At 37.2% G+C, this 18,961-nt stretch overlaps 1 protein-coding gene across 3 annotated transcripts in view; it reads left to right on the forward strand.

Annotated features, from left to right (window-relative positions):
* The window catches only part of RALGPS2 (Ral GEF with PH domain and SH3 binding motif 2), a 149,508-nt gene that overhangs the window by 37,116 nt on the left and 93,431 nt on the right, over positions 1–18,961 (forward strand). For 2 of the 3 annotated variants that reach the window (XM_074152716.1, XM_074152715.1), the window contains 2 exons: positions 13,743–13,874; positions 17,480–17,587. In XM_074152716.1, the coding sequence (XP_074008817.1) occupies positions 13,818–13,874; positions 17,480–17,587 (165 nt within the window). In that variant the 5' untranslated portion in view covers positions 13,743–13,817. Of the gene's footprint in view, positions 1–13,742; positions 13,875–17,458; positions 17,588–18,961 lie in introns of those variants that run through there. The other variant, XM_074152714.1, reaches the window with a different exon arrangement.

Genomic DNA, 18,961 nt, shown 5'->3' on the forward strand with positions numbered 1-18,961 from the left:
AAAAGCTTCTGTGTACTTGTTTTCCTGTGATCCCAAATTATTTTTTGTGTGTACAATGAAAAGTTTTAAAGTATTTAAGGTGATGGTATGCCAGGGCATGTAGAAAAATGTAGCAAAAATCTTCTTGGTTGTTTTGTTTTTTTTTTCCCCTGTGAAAATGTGTGCCTTCCCTGTTAAATTTAATTTGCTTATGGGAGAAAACTGTAACGCCCACAGGTCTGGAAGCAGAGTTGTACACTTACAGCATGTGCTTGTTATAAGTCCAAAGTGATTATATGCAAAATGAGTATAAATTTTTAAACTAATTTAGACTTAGCATAACAGAGGTGTATGTGCTAACATTTTGAGGCTGACACAATTTTGTTGAGGAATAATTCTTGATCTGAATTTTATAGCTTAGTTATAAGACAATAAAGACATTAATTGAAAAGGTATTGCTGAGGCCAAAAAAAAAACATTATAAAGGATAGCATAGGAAAATACAAAATCTGTTGTGCAGATCTATGTAGTAATATAATTCAGAGGTGTGTTGTATGTGTTATGCTAAGTTAGACATAGAAATCTAGTTATGTTGTCATATTTCTAAAAAGGGAAGCTTGTTTGATAAATAACACAAGTAGCTAACATGAAAGATGTCTTGCCAAGCTATTGTGCTCACAAAACTTTAAATCCATATTTATTTGTAAACAAAGGTATATTGCAAAAAAGTTGAGAGATTTAAGTAATTACTTCAGCTGTACCTATTATTTTCTTTTAAAGTTAGCTCTTATTTTCATGACTCTAGGAAAAAATCCGTGGTTTTACATACTTCTTATTCTCCTCTTGCTATGAAGTGTTTGTCTTAAGTGGAAAACAGAATCAGGCAGTAATGGAGTGAAAGGACATGGACAGAAGTGAGATCTCTCCCGGGAACAGGAAAAAAGACAGACTTCCCTTGCTGTCTTGGGATGTGCTGGAGTTCCTGTGTTGCTTTTGGGTGTCAGATTTCTGTGTGGACTGGTACTGAATGTCATGGTTATCTTCTTGATTTTACTTGTTGGAGTGAGGGATGGAAGATGAGGAGAAGTGATGATCTTCATCGACTGAAGTTTTTGTTGCTGGTCTTTCTCTGGTGTCATCTTTCCCTATTACATTCCAGATCATTAATGGAATGGGATATCTTTTTTCCCCTAGGGCAATAGGGCATGTTTCTATGATCTTATCATTAGACTAACTGATCTCGTGGCTTTTTCTGTATTTATGATTCTCCTAATGTTGGTAGAAGTGCTTTGCTTACAGGAAGAAAATTGCAATCTTTTGGAATTTATCATTGGCATCTTCGCTAATGCAGAGGACTTTTTTTAGTGTAACAATCCTCAAAATCAGAAAACACATCTTCGAAGATAAAAAGGGGTTTTGCCTAGGCTGGAGATGCCATTTGCAAATTGTGTTCTTCTTGGGGCATGGGGCTGGGTTGAGCGTGCAGTTGGGTTCCAGAGTGAGTTGATGTTGAGTTTGCTTCATTCCTCAGTGAGGGACCTGGCTTATCTGGCAATCTCTGTGGTAGAGAGCCCCATTGCCTGCTATTTGATAGCTTTGTCAGATTTACAGTGTTTATTAGCTATATGCAACTCAGCTGGGAAATCCTGCCCTACTCGTGGAAAAAAAACTAGATTCTTAGATCGGAAAGATCCTGTAAATCACTACATGAATATTGCATTTAAATTGGTAGCTGCATTTGCTGGTTTTGCTGAGATTGTTTTTTCTCTGTTGTCTTGGAGGTAGTGGAAGATAAGTTTGTGTAGCTCATTAAAATATCTTAGCTTTTAAGTGATAAAGCTGTTTCAAAAGTATACCATCTGCCAAAAGCACATTAACCATTTTGTGGCTAGTGACTCCAGTGGTGTTTCAACAGTAAGATACTGATACTCAGTTTGTGATGTGGCTGGCTCTCATTTATGTTTAAATAACATTCAGGACCAAAATGAACCTCCCCAACTTGGCAAGCTGAATATGAAACTAACTAAAAAATTAAGTATTTCCAAAGTGCAGCCAAGGTATTGGCTTTTTTTGGCCATTCTTTTAGCAGGTAAGAGGCAACTCACTTCCTGGTAGTATAGAATGGGGAAACAAATTACTAATTTGTGGGGTTTTTTTTCTTTTTTTAAAAACAAAAAATTATTCACAGATGTGGATGATCTTGGCTTTGAGACAACACTGAAAGATCTGCTTTTATTTAGTTAAAATATATTTATTTAAGTGTAGAAAAAAATTATCCTTGTATTAATTTATTTCACCAGATTATTATAGGTCAGATTTTCAAGATCCTCATGGGCCGTATCAGTTGAATCTCTCATGGTGATGACACCATGAAGTGTTGCAGTATCACCAGGTATCAAAACACAATGAAACCTTCTGTCAAAGACCTAGCAGGGCTAGGAGAAATGGGTGTCTCTCTTTGCTTCTGCCCCACCATAATACCCAGCTGATTTACTGTTAATTGCTTATTGTGTATACATGAGCATCTTGTGCCTCTACAAACAGAATAGCATGGCTCTACCTCCCTACGAAGTAATTTGAGAATTTATTTTGTGTCCTTGGTCCCTGGTTAGTTGAAAGCTGTCGCGTGGGCTGTAAAGAACTTTAGAATTTATCTTCCCGCTGCAGTTTGCCTTTTTCAGCAGTTTTGTAACAAGAATTTGAGGCTTGCCTTTACTACCAGTAGAGGTCTACAAATGGTTTTGCATAGCTGGTTCTTGTGCTTTGCTAGCTGTGCTCATCAAATTAATGCTTGTGTTACATCTCAGTGTCTTTTTGATATCTTCTGGAAAACATTGTATTCTACATCAATTATACAATGCTACAAACTCTATAGTTATTATGTAATTCCTTCTTTAAAGCAGATCTTTCATCAATAATGTAGATAAATGGTGTAGAAATATTTCTAGCAGGGCGCTCACTTGTACTGTCCATTTATCTGAAATCACATTTATTTGTTTCTGGTGATTTAACTGTTGCTGTTAGTGCACAAGAAATAAGGTGGGTATACCAGAATTTCAGGCTTTTAAGTAAATTCCTGTCTGCCTTGAGTATCTAAAGAGATAAGATTTCCCTGCAATCTAGTGTAAGTTTCTGTTTTGATAATAAGATGTCTGATAACATGTTAAAAATATACTATCCTTCCTCATGAAAATGTTCATTTTATGCTTGGTCTCCAATTTCAGGAGCTTTGACTAGATCATTGACATCTGGCTGGGCCAGCTGACAAATCCTCAGTGGATTTGTCTGGTGGTTCTCAAACAATTAAAACAAGGTCACAACATCCACTTGGTTTGTTGTAGTCCTCAATTTGTGTGAATTAGCTTGGATTGCCTCAGTTTCTGTATCATGTTTTTTTTTAGGCAGATGCTTTGGTGGTCGGCAGTTACTGACTGGTCGTGGGTGAAGAAAAGTATTTAATATTAAACTATTGGAGTTTGGGTCTTTACCAGCAGTCTCATCAGTTGCCTGATTTACTGAAATTCTTCCAAAGGGCGTTAGGAATGTGGGAAATACGTGGATGCTTGGATGGATAAATAACTGGTTTGTGTATTGTTTGCTTGTAGAAGTTGGATCCATTGAGCTTGACACACTTTCATAAACGAATGCATTGGATACTGGCACAGGCAGAAGATCCAGCGCTCTTTCCCAAATGTCTATTTCCACATAACATTCATCAAACTAAATATGGGCAATTCATATGCTATTAGTTTTTCCTGTTAGCACCATTTCTATAGCAACGGTGCAAACTTCCATTTAGAACTGCTAAAAAGAATAATTATAGAGAACATCGTTGAAATGTTGTCATCACAGTTGTTATTGATAAAGACTACTCATCTCCTTGAAAGCTGAATTTTAAACCAGACTAACATGTTGTGTATCTTGTACAAGAAGGATCTTCATTGTCTATTAATGGCTTTACAAAAAAAAATTACAGTAAAATATTCTCTCAACAGTATTTTCTTCTTCCTGAATGAGAAAGTCAAGCATTCAATGTGAGAGGAGTTTTGCTTTCTTTTCCCTAAATGTAAGTCTTTTTTGTCTTACTGTACAAAGGAAGTGTGCGGTTGAAGCAGTACCCAGTCTTTAATTCTGTGGATTTGGAGGCTGTTACTCAGCAACAGTTGGTACTTTGTCATCTCTTGCTTGTTAAAAATCTATTCCTAGGATAGTTTGGTCATCTTGGTTTTGACTTGGCTGTTTGCAATTTTGACTCTAGCACTTAATGCCTACAGAAGATTATTCAATCAGTTGCATGGATACTTGAGTTTTCTTTACATCCATATGTGATGTGTAATTTTGCAGAGAATAATGAGTCTGGATCCTCAGTCTCAGTTTTCATCACTGGTTTTTCTATGTGCTTTTGCCATGTGAGTCGTAGTGATTGTTGGTTATAGATTGCCTGTTAGCCTATTGACAGTAACAAAGCTCATGCTGTCAGTTGTTATCTCTAGAACATGTGAGTGTGCAGTTGCATGTAAAAAATTTTATTTAAATATTTTTTCCAAATCTTTTTCCTGTGAAGTACTTTTTCTGTTCTGAGAGAAGGTACGTCACCCATTTGGGTCCATTTGTGGATTGTTATAAAGATTTTCTTCAAGTTTATCTTCTGCTAGAATTTTTAGTATTGCCTTATTTGAATTAAAAAAAAATTAAAACAAAGAATATAAAAAGTCTCTAGAAACTGACTTTTTACAGTGAGCGTGTTGTGGTATTTTTGCTGATGTGCAGTCTAGAATAATTCTTCCCTAATCGTGTGTTTGCATTATCCAGAAATGAAGCAAAACTGTGGATTCGAGTACCTCTGACAAGAATATTTGGATCTTGAAGTTCGTGCTAGCAGCATTCAGTGCTCCACTTTTGCATATTATTACGCATGACTTCTCTGTTGGGAACGTTGTCCATGGATGTATTCTTCCTTTGGTAGTTCCATTGATACCTGCCTGCACATCTAACCCATATCAAGAATATTTTGCAAACTGAGCATCAGTTAATCAACATGACATTAATCATTTACTGCTTCTCTTGTTTGCAAACAAAACTGATAGCTGCATGGCCACGTGGTGGTTGAAAAAGCTATTTGTGGAAAGTTTATCATCTTATAGGACTGGCTAATTAATTAAAGGGATCTGCTTCTTGTTTAAATAATTCCTATTTATTTTCTTTGCCCTTTTTTACTTCTTATTCATGGAAATAAATATCAGTAGTTCATATCTTTCAAAAACGTCTCAAGGTTGTGATTTCTCCTGTTTTATGTGTTTGAGTTGAGAAGGGATCCTCTGGTTCCTGGCTAAGCAAGCCTGATTTTTTTCTTCAGATATTTCAAGAAACATTGCTTGAACTATCAGTAGGCTTGAATTCTGGAGAGGGAGACGGAGGAGGGCAGAACCTTATAACACTCGATGTACTTTCTGTGCTAAAATAATTTGGTTCCCTAATGCTTACGCTTTTGGCATATGGAGGAAAAACAAACCATACATCATAACTTCAGATGGTCAGTCTGTTCTGACAGCAATTGTAAAATAATAGCCAGATCCAAAGGAATAAAATGTTCTTCTGTGCAATGTCCTTTCTAAAGAGCTACGAAACGGAATAGAAGTTTGTAGGTGATCTCTGAAGAAAGACACTCTGGGAACCTGATAATTTGTAAGCAGTTTGTGAGCAGAAACTTCTTCAGTTCTTGTGCAGTTATTTACTTAGTGAACCTACGTTTTGTCTTTTCACGCTCAAACTGTGCTGGAGAGACCTTTTGTTGGAAGAAAGGAAACCTCTTACAACCCCAGGCTAAACTTAACTAGCATGTACATATGTTCATATTTCTGGCTTAATCCATTTGTTGCCTGCAGTGATTCCTTCCTTCTGCTTGATTCATGCCTGCATTGTGGGAGGGCCAGGAACGGCTTGCAGCTGTGTACCAATGCTGCTGCTAAAATGTGTTGCCTTGTGCTACGGTATCTACCAGTTAACTCTTGGCTGTAAGTCAGACCACTGAGTATAGCTGGCCTTGAATGGTGGAAGTCAGAACAGTAAGCATCTCCTCCCTATTTGTGTGTAATTCATTTTAAAAACTTTTAATTTTGAGCTGAACTTCTTTGTTATTGTGGCAAGTCGATTGCAAGCTGAGCTAATAGTTTGATATATTTTTTGCAATAGGAGTTGGTAAACAAGTAACTTGTGTCCTGGAGAAGGATTTTCTCCTGGATTTGTGAGTTTGGGGTTTTTTTCTATAATTTATCTGAGGAAATGGAAGCTATGAGTTGTACGAGTTCTGGAGAGCACTGGGTACTGGAGCACCATGAAGAAGGTATCTTGATAGCTGGAAACTGGGTAAGACATGTTACTATGCATTACTTTAATGTTACCCCTCTCTTTACTTTGCGCCACTCCCTGCCCTTAGCCTTTTCCTGGTTTTAGAGAATGAGGTGCATAAAAGCAGCAGTAGGATGATTTTGTTGTCCAGAATGTGAGCATACATGTGATAATCTAAGTGCTCTGTGGGTAGCGTCTGTTTAAGAAGAAGAATAATTTCAGTTAGTTGTTTGTCCTGGTAAAGACTTTTCTAGGGTGAGAGAAGAGAATCTAAATTAAGGACCATATTTAAATGCTTTTTTGTGTGTTTTAAACTTCATTGTCAAACCTAATAAAACAATCTTTTGTTCTGCTTGTTGCTATTCTGTGGATTCTGATTTCATCTGTCTTTGAGCTTAAACAGCTGATACTACTGTGACTGTTGTGCAACAGATGCTTAGCGAAAGAGTGAATGTGTGACATAACTGAGTGGTTGAGTTGGGTGAGAAGGAGTATGGAACATGGCAAGTGTATCCTCGTGCAGATTTCAGTTTGTTAGCATAAGCAAGCTGAGGTCTCCTGGTTTCCGCTTCTGCAACAGAATCTTCAGAGAACCTGGAAGCTCTTCTCTGCATATATTTTGTTTCATAAACCTTTGGGAAACCAGGTGACTGGGGATTTCATAATATGTGAAATTTGAGGTTGGGGATTTGATTATCTCCAATGATAAATTTCCTGCAGGGTCATGGGGTTATATTAAATTGCTTCAGTTTTTATATCATCACTGTTGTGGAATCAGTTTTGCTATCTTATATTACCTGTTAATATTATCACGCTTGCTGAAAACTGAATTAAAGCATGTGTTTAAGTGGCTTACGTTTTTCTTTTTTAAAGCTGTGTATATACTATCTTTATTCTTACAGTGTAGTAACATAGTTGTGTGGTTTTTTTGTTTTGGTGGGTTGAGTGTAAAACTGAAGAATATACTTTGGAAGGTGCAATTTGTTTGGACCGGACAAAATCTTTCATAGTTGGATGAACATTCTTTATCCTGTTGCCTATTCCTTGCTGACTTTCTGCTTAATTGTGGGGGTTTTGTGTGTGTTTTGTAATTTATTTTTTTTTTAATGTGTTTTAGTTCATTGGGTTTTTTGTTTTGGTTTGGGTTTTTTTTAGTAGTTACCTCTGCTTTTGCCTTTTAGACTGTAAGCTTTATTCCCATCTTTAGATACGTTTCTGTCTTTATCTGTTGATACATAGCTCCTATGTACTTTGAGAGGTTCTGATGGGAAGTAATTAATAAAGAACAGTGGCTTCTGGGCAAGAGGAGGTGGCCATGCATTTCTCTTTAAGTTAGGAGCATTAAAAGCCTGGTGGTCCACTCAGAATACTTTGGATTTTTTTTCCCCACTGCAGTACCTGTAATAACTCTTGTTATGACAGCACAGCCTTGTGCTGCTTCCTGAACCTTTGCTGTTGCAAAATGGACAATGTACAGCCTGGCAAACGTGTGATTTTCCTTTAATGTGTGCTTTTGCTAACACAGTCCTTATGTACACAGGTCTTCTGGGCATATTGAGGTGCGTGTGCACCAAACTGCAGGGAAGAACTGTGAGTGTGATCAGCCCTTGCTATGATGGCAGGTGGCATGGATACTTGCATATGGTGGTGGATGTAGTGCCTGCTTGCCAAGGGCACCTTGTCTTCCTTACTTCACCCTCCTTGGTGCCTGTGTGCCCCCGGGGCACCTTGAACCACTTCCAAGCAGTTAGTTTGGGTGTGTGGCTGCTCAGATGCAGCTAGGGGCCTGCAGCGCCGCTGTACAGTGGAATGTCAACCTGCCAACCTGATACAGACCAGTGAGAGGTGTGCTCAGTGTGCAAGCCACAACGTCTATATAGTGACCTTATGGGAAGTATAATCCATATTCTATTCGTCTAAAAAAAAAAAAAAACCAACCAAGAATCAGACAAAAGTATTTCATAACTGCATGTTTGAAAGATTAAGGACAAAGTGACTGGAGAATGCATTAAAGTGACAGCATCTTAGCCTTGCCTTTTTTTAATATTGTTGGCCATATTGTTGTGAATTTTTAGCACAGAGATTTTACCTCAAACCACTGAGGGTGGGAAGCACACAGGAACCCAACACAAGCATTTCTGGGTGTTCTTCATGTAAAGTAGGAATTACAGCACGCAAAATGAGTAATTGTAATATAGGCTCTTTCTTGTAGCCCTGTATGGTAAGGAACTATAGATTAATTGGCCCATTTTGCATTTAACAAGCTCTGATCAAAAGGGCAGTGAGGCATGCAAGATACTAAAGCGATTCCAAAAAGTACCTCCAGACAGAAGGTTCTGATTGGGTGCATATTTGGTGCAGGCGAATGTGGCAGTTGCTTGAAGAACCTGAATTTCTGTTTCACTGAACCTTTTATGTTGTATTCAGTGGTTAGAGGCAATGTTAATTTTGAAAGTGCCAAGCAGTGAAAAAAAAAAAAAAAAAAAAAAACAAACCAACAAAACCCCACACTTCTAACTAACAATCAAAGGGGTCAGATCCAGAATTAGAATTCAGTCAATGGCTCCAAGATACCACTGAAACGTCTTGAGGTCCTTGTGTGGAATAGTTGAAGCTAGCTAGGCTGTACTGTGTAGGGGGAGCAAAGATTCAGTGAAGCCCAATACACTTCTGTTCCTTGTTTAGAAAGAAATAGCTTTTTCTGTACTGTTTGTTAAAATACCAGTGAGAACTTCTGCAAGATCAGGAGCTCAGGTTGATTGAGTCTGGAACTGGTCTTTTGGCTCTTAGAGTGCTGTGGTCCCCAAACTTTTTGGTATTGGCTTTGCATTCATAGCTGATGATTAATCCATGTAAGGCACTTCTGTTTTCTTCATGGGGATCTGTGATCAAAACAAATGACATTTTGTACTGACATTATGAATACAAACAAAGAGGATCTCGGTCATCATGACTCTTGAGCCATTCATAAAATTGTACTGTGGCTATGTTTCATCAAAGCTTTTGTACTGTTCTGGACAGTAAGTTTTGAGTGTAATTTTAGGGTCATCTTTTAAAATTCTGTTTATACAGTATATTTTTGGGATGGTGTTTGACTGAGACAAGCTGAGACAAAACTACCCCTGGATTTTTCTTTGGAAGGGATTTAGGCTTAGGTGAGTCAAATACTCTCTGACCAGGGTTTTTTTTAAATATTCCACACATGGACAGTGTAATGTTTAATATTAAATTTACTTATCTGAAGATAGTTTCTGATTTAACAGAGTGATACAAAATATACTGAAATCACAATGCAAATGCAAGTTACGCTTAGCAAAAATACAGCAATTGCAATGCAAAGTTCAAACACAGTACCAATGTGATCCCTGTTACTGGTCTGTAGAATACGCCCACCATCACGATGCTAGGTGTCCCCAGTCACCAGGAAGGAGTATGTGGGTTGAAGCCAGCTCAAGCCCGTTGCTCTCTTTGAAATTCCTTTGTTAGTTTTTTAGTTTTTGTACTTGTGTGTTGGGCTGAGCCATGTACTCACCCACCCCCATGCTGGTCTTGCTAACTCATGGAGACATTTACTTCTTTTAATGAACTCAGGGAGAAACATTTACACCACTAGTTGATTCACTCAACTGTAATACAGTCAGATGAGCTCACTGCTCAACTGACATAGCTGTTTATCTAAAACAAAGGCCATCCTCTGGTCCTCTTTGTGTTGAGATAAAGTCAGCTTCGTTGCAACAGCTGTGGTCAGTCACACCCTGCATTATTCTGAGCTTCATGGGCATGTTTCCCTTGCTCGTCTTCATCCAGCTGCCTTCCATTTTTAGGGTTTATAGGCCAGTCACTGTAATGGAATGATTATCAAATACAGCCTTGGGTGAATTTGCAGAAAAAACGTGGACCCATTGAAGACAGCAGACCCTGACCCTGCTTAGTCTAGACACTTTCATTCTTTGGGTATGATGAGTCTTTTTATCGCTATTTTTAGTTTGTTTTTTTACTGTATAGTATGCATGGCACAGTGTGTCCAGGCTTCACGTTGGCATAAATGCATGCTTAAGTATTTTACGTGTCGCATAAAACACTTTCAGTTCCACATTTAATGCATTTCTGAGCACAGAGGCATTTATTAAATTGAAGAGGAGGAGAAACAGTGGAATTTCAAATTGCTGAATGTAATTCAGTTTTTGTAACTGGATATACAGAGTACACAGTGAAAACTGATGTGTGACTCACTATTGCAGTGTGGTGACAAGTCATTTCTCATATCCAACTATGCTGCTCTGAGCAGCTCTGCTGTTGATACCTTCTGGTATTGCTGTTTACCACTTATTTTGGTGCTGAGCAGAAGGGTAGTGTAGCAAGTAAATGATTTAATTATTCCAGTCTTAGGATTTTTTCAATATTTGTCTTATACGATGCACTGGCTGAAATTGTTGCTGTAATATTTCGTTGTTTTGGGGGTGGTGATCTCATCTGTAATACTGCTTTCAAAAGTACATTTTAAATGTTGCAAATTCTGAAACTTTAAAGTTGATAAAAGCGAGTTTATAATATATTCAGTACTAATTCTGGCCCTTTCTGTATCTCCACAAAGTGGGAAAAAGTATAAATGTATTCAAACATAATATTGTAATGCAGCAATGGGCACAAAATTAACATTATGTGGACAGCTTTGTTATGATACAGCCTGACTGGCAGATATTATATTTTGTAATCTTGGTTTCCTTTGCATGCAGGCTTTTACTAAGTGCTTTTCTACTTATTAAAAAAAAAAAAAAAATTACCTTTTATTTTATGTGCGTCATAGGAGTCTCTTCTCAGCACAGTTGCTGATTTCAGCCACGCTTGACTAAGGGACAGAGTTCTCACAACTCTCATCACAGTTATTAACTGGGTAGAAAGGAAAACTCGGGTCGATTTTCCACCACTCTACCCGCCAGTGCAGTCCTCTAAGGTGGAAAGCATATTGCATAGTTGCCAGGCTCATTGATCCCATCTAACCTGCTGTTAGATGAATGAGCATGTGCTGTGTTGAGACAGCACAGGAGTGTCTGTCTCTGTCTGTCACTCAGAATACGTGGGTAGATGCAAACAAAACTCCTAATAGCTTAGGAAATAGGTAGCAAACTGGAGCTGTTATGTTAAGGAGCCAAAGGTAAAGCTTGAGATAGCGCATTAGGAAATAGAGACGGAGGAGAAGTGGCTAGGGCCTGTCTGTGTGCCTAGGGGTTATGTGAGACTAATCATGAGAAAACTGGGATTTAGCCCCTGTTGCTCATAGGGGAATTAGTTTGCTCCTGTTTATCTGAGGCTGCTCTGGCACCTCCATAGGCTTCTATGATATGCATCAATTTCTTTTAAATAGCACCATCCAAATCCCTCCACAAAAAAAATCCCCAAACTTCAATTTTCACTTGTCCTTGTTCAGAAACACTTCTGCAATTCTTGCCCATGTCACACTCCATTATTATGGGGAAGAGGAACAACTGAAGCATATGTGAGACAAGGGTCAAATGCATAACATTTAGCTTAAGATTGGTTTTGTATGATACAATTATGGGCCATATAGTGTGATGAAATTGTGCAAAGTGTCAATTTTCCTTATAATTACAGTGGGTTTTTTCAGCAGATAAGATTATTAAATTGGGACAAATGTACTATTTTGAACACGTGGAGGACCTGAAACTGGTTTTGGAGATGTGATACCTCCGTCCTGTACTGTCATTACCTCAGTGAAAATTGTGACACATCAGTTAAAGTTTTATTTCCTTGCTTTTCAGTTCAGTAAATGAAAAGGCTATATAGGAAAGAGGCACTAGGGAGCTGAGCATTTGGAAATACTCCGTGAGAGACAATCTGAAGGGTAATTGAGATAGGAAAGAACAGGACAGCAGTGACACTTGCAAGCCAAAAGATGAGGTGTTTTTTTCCCTTCATACGGTCTACCAGCTAAAATCTAAGTGTAATACCAGCTAAAATCTAAGTGCAGTTAAGTGTATTTTTAGTGGAGGAAACGCAGTCTTAATTATAGAGTATGTGTTGGGAGTATAATGTTAAAATGTAATGTAACATCTTCTGTCCTGTGAATGAGACAGTCCCATCAGAGTCTTTAAAAAACAAAACAAGAAAGGGTAGAATGTGGATGACTCTTCTGAACTGCAGAAGTACAGCTTAACATAGTTCAGATGGAGACTATTAATACCCCAAAATACCTAGAAGCTATAGTGTGTGAAATTTGCAATGTGGATCTCTTTCAGTTGCCCTCCTTTCTATATTGCATTCCTACAATAACATTTTAAAGTTACTGCTTTTTTTTGAGGATATTTTATTATTTAAATATTGCAGTTTCTTGCCTTCCAGGCTTGTTTATCTGACATACCTGGTTTAGGTCACTTGGAGATAGAAGTTTTTGGATTACTTTTGTTTATTTCATTACATAGAGGTCTTAAGTATAAGATGCTATAATACTATTTTGTCATGTGATATCATTCAGTTACCTGTCACTTACCTTCTCCATTTTTTTGCAGACTGTGTAATAGTTCTGAGTTAAACTACAAACCTAAAGTGGATTTCATAAATAATAGCAACTTCTGAAACAGTCACACTTGTTATAAACATAGACCTATGAAAACTGATGTATAATCATTTTCACACTAGAGGGCACTAACATCTCATGAAATTTAAGCCCAAACCAATTTTTTAATCTCTCTGTGACACTTAAGTATTGGGTAGTTGTACTGGTTTTGTGGTGGATGCCAAAGGTTTCAATTTCTTTGCAGCCTTTTCTCTGTAGAAATGAAAAGTAATAGTATTCTTGCAAGGATGCATTGAAAGTTATGTGTAGAGTTTTCCTTTGCGTGGTTTTTTTGTTTGGTTGGGTTTTTTTTCTAAACAATTTAATTTGTGGAGGAAAGTGTAAATTAGTGTAAATTCCACTTGTACTCTTGAATTGCTTTTAATGTGGTAATTTTCACTTAAAGCTGGTGAATAGGCATGTAAGATAAGAAATTATTGGATAGCCTCTTATAAAAGCTATGTAATAGAGTTAGCATCTGGAATGTATTTTTAAAAGCTGGTAATCAAAGGGAAAGAATCATATGTGAACTGATGTTGCAGGCCTAACATTGTTAGGGTTAATGCATACATTTACATGTTGATACCCAGTATATAGAAAATAGTATGGAAAAGAATATGGAAGTCTGTACTGCCAGTAAGTAATGGATCCCAATGGAACCATCAGCAGTTTGTCTTGATTTCAAGTAGGTAGTTTTAGAATATATGTTTGAATCTAAAGTTTGGACCTGGAAGTGGTGTAGCCATTTTGGCAGTACTTTAATTTTGTTATGGACTTTAGATACTGAATATTGTTTAAAACGTGAATAAAATGGTTTCTGATTACTTTTTGCTTTTTGTAGGAATGGTTATTCAGTTGCCTTGGAGATGATCCTGCTGCTGTAAATGTAGGGCTGAAGATTAATGGTGTGGGCAGTATGGACCTAATGAACGGACAGTCAAGCAGTGTTAATATTGTGGCTACCGCTTCAGAGGTAAGGATTACAAAAATCAGTTATTGGATACTTAACACCATAAGTATTCAAGTTTTAAAAAATGCACCAAAATAAGTTTTTCTTTTAACAGATCTGGTAAAGCAGACTCTTTTGTCTGTTGGTTTCATATGCCCTAGTTTAGATGTGAATAACTTCAAGTTCTGACCTTTGTATACCAAAATAAAGCATGAGCTAGCTTTTAGAGCCTTGCTATAGCCAAAACTGCCTTTTTTATGTTCTCTTCCATCACATCGGGAAAAGGAAGCTTTTCTTTTCAAGTTGTAACAATAATAGATGCTCTTAGTGCAATAAGCTGGGCTGGCAAGGCCTGTGGGAAATGTTCCCTTCTTTGACAGGTACGTGTGTGTGTGTGTGTGTGTCGAGGGGTGGTCTGACACAGTAGCACTGGAATAAGGTTGTTCTTTTTGTCTCTTTGACTATATTCAGGCATTGATATAGGTCTGCTCTTGCCCACCAAAGTTTCTGCCCTCTAGAAGTGAACAGCTCATGAGTTAAGAGTGTGTATATCAGCCAAGCTATGGAGTTTGGCCTCCTATCCTCATATCTCTTATTTTGAAGTCAGTGTAGTTTTCCATTTGTCATCTACTTGTTAAGGAAAAGAAGGGGTAGGGTGAGGTTAGTACCAGATCTTCTTGAGTTTTTTGGTAGGATCATGTGAGGAGCTGTTGAGAGTTGTGACTGATTCCTAAATTCTTAGCAAAGTTGGAGGGTTTGCAAGACCTGGCTGGTTCTGTTTGATTGATTTGTTTTTTCTGAGACTCTTGCAAATCCCTCCCTCTTCAAGTTTTTGTAGAACTGTACATGTAGTACTGTGATGAAGGGAACTAAAAATCTGCCTTCAGTATATAGTGAGGGATCTTTTCAGATGCATTGTTTGCCTTTCTTCTTTAGGGTGACTAAATACATGCTTCTGCTTATACAGATGTACAATACTAACCTAAGCTTTCTGTTCAGGGGAGACAGTCAATTCATTGCTGATGCATATTATTTTTATTGCTTTTGTCACAGTGTGAAACATGTTCTTACTGTAGTGGATTTCAGTTTGTCTTTTTTCTTTCTTTTGTGCTTCATTTGTCTTTTGTTGAAAAGACAAGGTATTCAAGAGCACTACAAAGTCAGTAGTTATGAGAGCCACAAAGTCCTGAAAACTGTTGCTTCCTTGAATGAATCTTTGGACCTTACCAAAGATGTTTGTTTTTATTTGTATTTTTATACATGTGTTTTGATAGCAGAACTGCATGTGTGCTATGCACTTGCATGTGCGTATGGAAATGGCAAGTACCACAAACAAGGTGAAGGGAAAACTGGAGTGTTGCTTTATCAAAAGGAATCAATCTTCAGCACTATTTCACAAGTATTGTGAAGATTTAACAAGAAAGCTGGCATCAATCTCCAAGACCACTGTTTGTTTTTATACAGATTGTTGTACGTCCCTTATCATTGTATTATGAATCAGTGATTGACCATTTGTTGCCACGCAACTCAAAAATTTTCTTGGAGGGAAGTTCTCTTTTTACTGAAGAAGACAGTCTTGAATGTTTACAAGTTGTCTGATAAAATTAAGTAAAATGTATTTTGGCAAAGTTACATGAATCTCCTTTCAGCAAGTGTTTTTTTTGTGTGTGTTTTTTTTTTTTATCTTGACTAACTGGGAGGAGGAAGGACTTGTAACTGAAATGTTTCTGTAAGTATGTTGCTTACTGAAAATGCCTGTCTGGTTTGGAGTTTTTGGTCATGTTTTCAAAGTCAGGTTTTTCAGAGAGGTGGCACTGTTAGAAGAACCTAACTAAAACTGGACACGATTATTAAATGAGTATGTATTTTCTTTAAATTTCTTTAAACTCTTGTCCTTTTTTAAGGACTTTTGTTATATTTCAGCTGGCTGAATTCTCAAGGATTTCAAATGTTCTTTTTTGTGTGAGTGGGAAGACAAAGTCAAAATGTATAGTGTAGCCCTAAAATACTGCCTTGTTAGGTTTTGAGAAGAAGACATTAGTACAGTGGAACTATTTACCAGCATCAGTGACTGTGCGCTCTCTTCCCTCCGGCCTTGGCATCAGCAGGCATGATGCAGGTGTTACTGAAAGTACAGTGTAACAGTATTGAAATTTGGCTTCTGCTAGAAGTGATCTGGTGAAGTGCTCATTCATGTGTGTGTTGTGTATATGATCCATGGTCTTGAAAAATATCCACGGTCTTGAAAACTTTTAAGGTTAGCAGTAAAACTACATGAACTGTCAGAAAGTGCCTTCATTATATGGGCCAAAGTCTAGTCTTTTCAGCTTTTTAGGAGATATTCCCCACCATGGTAGTTAGTATAGAGTCCTTACGGATACATCAGTCTCCATCATAAGACTAGGCAGGTCTTGGTTCGTGCTCGGTGTGTTTTGCCGTAGCTGAGTTGGAGCTCCCAGCAATGGTGAGATTAAGCTCTGTGCTCCAATACTAGTTATCTTTCTCTTGAATCTCTCCAAAGAATGCATTAGCAAAACTTTTGTGAGAGTTCTGTTATGCTATTGCTGACACATGCAGGTACCATACTGTACTTTAGGCAAGCATACTGTTTGCTGAAGAAGAACAGTTAAAGCTGATACAGTTATTGACTGTAGTAGCTGTGGACCTTCTTGGTAGTTTTGTCCACGTGTCTCATCTTATTTCTTCCTTTTTAGTTGAGAGTTTGCTTTATGCCAGGTTTCTGACAGTGAGGAGAAACTAAGAAGCAAGAAACATGCATCCTTTCAGGTCTTCAGAGGAGAGTGTGGGTCAGCAAAGTGATTGCATGCATATTTCTGAAATAAGTATGGCTGGAGTTCAGATGTGAAGCATACATCTGGATGTGACATTCAATCTCCATGCGAAAAAACCTTCTTTCTTGTAATAACTGAACAGAATCTAGGTTTGCATCTATAAACTAAGGAAGTGCTAATAACATAGATGTATTGTTTTCATATGCAACATATGAAACTAATATGAAGTGTTAATTTCATATAAAGTGTTAATTTTTTGAACTGTGATTGTATTTTGCAGGGAAGCTAAATCTTTATATTGTAGATAAATTCACAGAATAATATTCTAGGATCTGGTATTTTTTGCTAATGTGAATTACTAGCATTTAAAAAAATGCCCTAAACTAAAATCGTTTATACTAAGTGTCTTCAACAGCTCACAGTGTAATTCTTTTAAGTTTTAATGCTTGTAAAAGAAACAGGAAGAGATTGATACTGTTATTTGATGTTAACTATTCCTTAGGAGCAGACCTTGTCTTTTTTCTCAACATAGTGGTATTTCTTCTGTTTGAAATTGAGTGTAGCTGTATTGTTGTTGGCTTTGTTACTATCTTTCCTGTCAACAAAATTGATTTTAATTAGGCATTGAAATGTAACTATGTAATGTTTTGAGAGTGTCTGATTTTAGAGGTCTTTGTCGGGAGAGAGTGTGTCCTGTGAGTGACTTTTAATTGATAATTTGCCCAGTAGAAGAATTCTCAACAGTAATGTTTGACCAGAAATTTTACTTTTGGAAGCGTAAAAGCAAAAAAGAAGAGGAGAGAACCAAAATATCAGTGTTTTTGTTCGTTTCTGCAGAAGAGTAGCAGCTCTGAATCCTTGAGTGACAAAGGCTCGGCTGAACTGAAGAAGAGCTTTGATGCAGTGGTATTTGATGTTCTAAAGGTTACACCAGAAGAATATGCGGTAAGCAATTCAAGTAATTTTTGTTACTTTGTGTGTGAATCTTCTTGGCATCTTTTCCTCTGCTTCTCCATTTCTGTATGTTTTTTTGCCTAGCTTCCATTGTCCATGGGTTTCAAAAATGGATCCTGCATGATAGTTCTTAATTGTCTATATTCTGCTTAATTACAAGTGATCTTTTTGGGCTATGCTGTCCAGACATTTTTCATGTTCTTAGATAGAACATAGACCAAAGAGTCTTAAATCGGTGTCATGCAGCTTAATTCTGACTTGCATATTTTTCAAGAATATACTTGGATCTGTACTTGTTTTTTCTGGAGGTGTTTTATCTTTAACTCTGTTCATTCTTACATCTAGGGAGTGTTTTCTTCTTTTGGGTACAAAATAATCATATCCTGCAGAACCAAGAACAAATGAGTAAAAATATTTAACCAATATTTTTTCTTTTTTTTTTTTTAACCTACTTGTTATGATGACAGATGGTCCCTCTAAGTGGTTCAAGTATGTTACTAGAAAGATTGCTAACAAGCTAGTGCTCTTACTGCATTTGTAATTCCAGTGATAAGATTTGTGATGAGTTGTCCTGGGAAGATTATTGAAAAGTGGTAGTATGTATCACAAAATGTTCCCATTAAGTTTGTTCTATTATTTAATCGTTAATAATAATTTCAGTTATTTATTAATGTCTAAATTGATTTTAATGAGCACACTGAAAATTTAAAGCATCTGGATTATGAAGTAGTACTTACACATTAAATTCTTCTTGGGTAGTTAATGGGATTTATTCCTGACTGAGGTTCAACTCATGTAGTTTGGGCCTCTTCCTTGCCTCGTTATCAGGAGTATTTAGGCAATGAATTACGTACCTTGGGAAGGTGTTTTTGGGGCTGGCTATTCTTTCAGTTTTATCTTACGATTTCTGTACATAAAGGAAATCTAAGTGCTTAGGGAATTTAGGGCTAGGGGTGTGAATTCAAGTGGAATTATACATTCAGGCCAAAACAGCTACGGGTTTCTTTGAATGGCTCAGCTGTTTAACCAGTGGTGGATGCTGTTGAGCAGCAGAGTAGATCACTTAGTCTCTGTGGAGTTGCTGTCATTCACTTGGACAGTGAAATACACAAAGCTGCTTTGTCTTGTATCACATTTCATAACCCTTTGCTCTACTAAATTATCTCTTCTGTGCAGAAACCTTTCACTTTCATGGATGTTCTAAATGTCACCTACTTAATAAATATTGGTCAAATTAAAATCCAGTGTTTGTGTTGTTTTCATATGATGCCTGAAACTGGGTAGAGTTCCACTCTCGAACAGGAATCTTTTAATTAAGCATTTCACATTACAATTACAAACCTGTGGTTGTGTTTTTGGTGTATA

This window comes from Numenius arquata, chromosome 8 (assembly GCF_964106895.1).
Source record: "Numenius arquata chromosome 8, bNumArq3.hap1.1, whole genome shotgun sequence".
NCBI lineage: Eukaryota > Metazoa > Chordata > Aves > Charadriiformes > Scolopacidae > Numenius > Numenius arquata.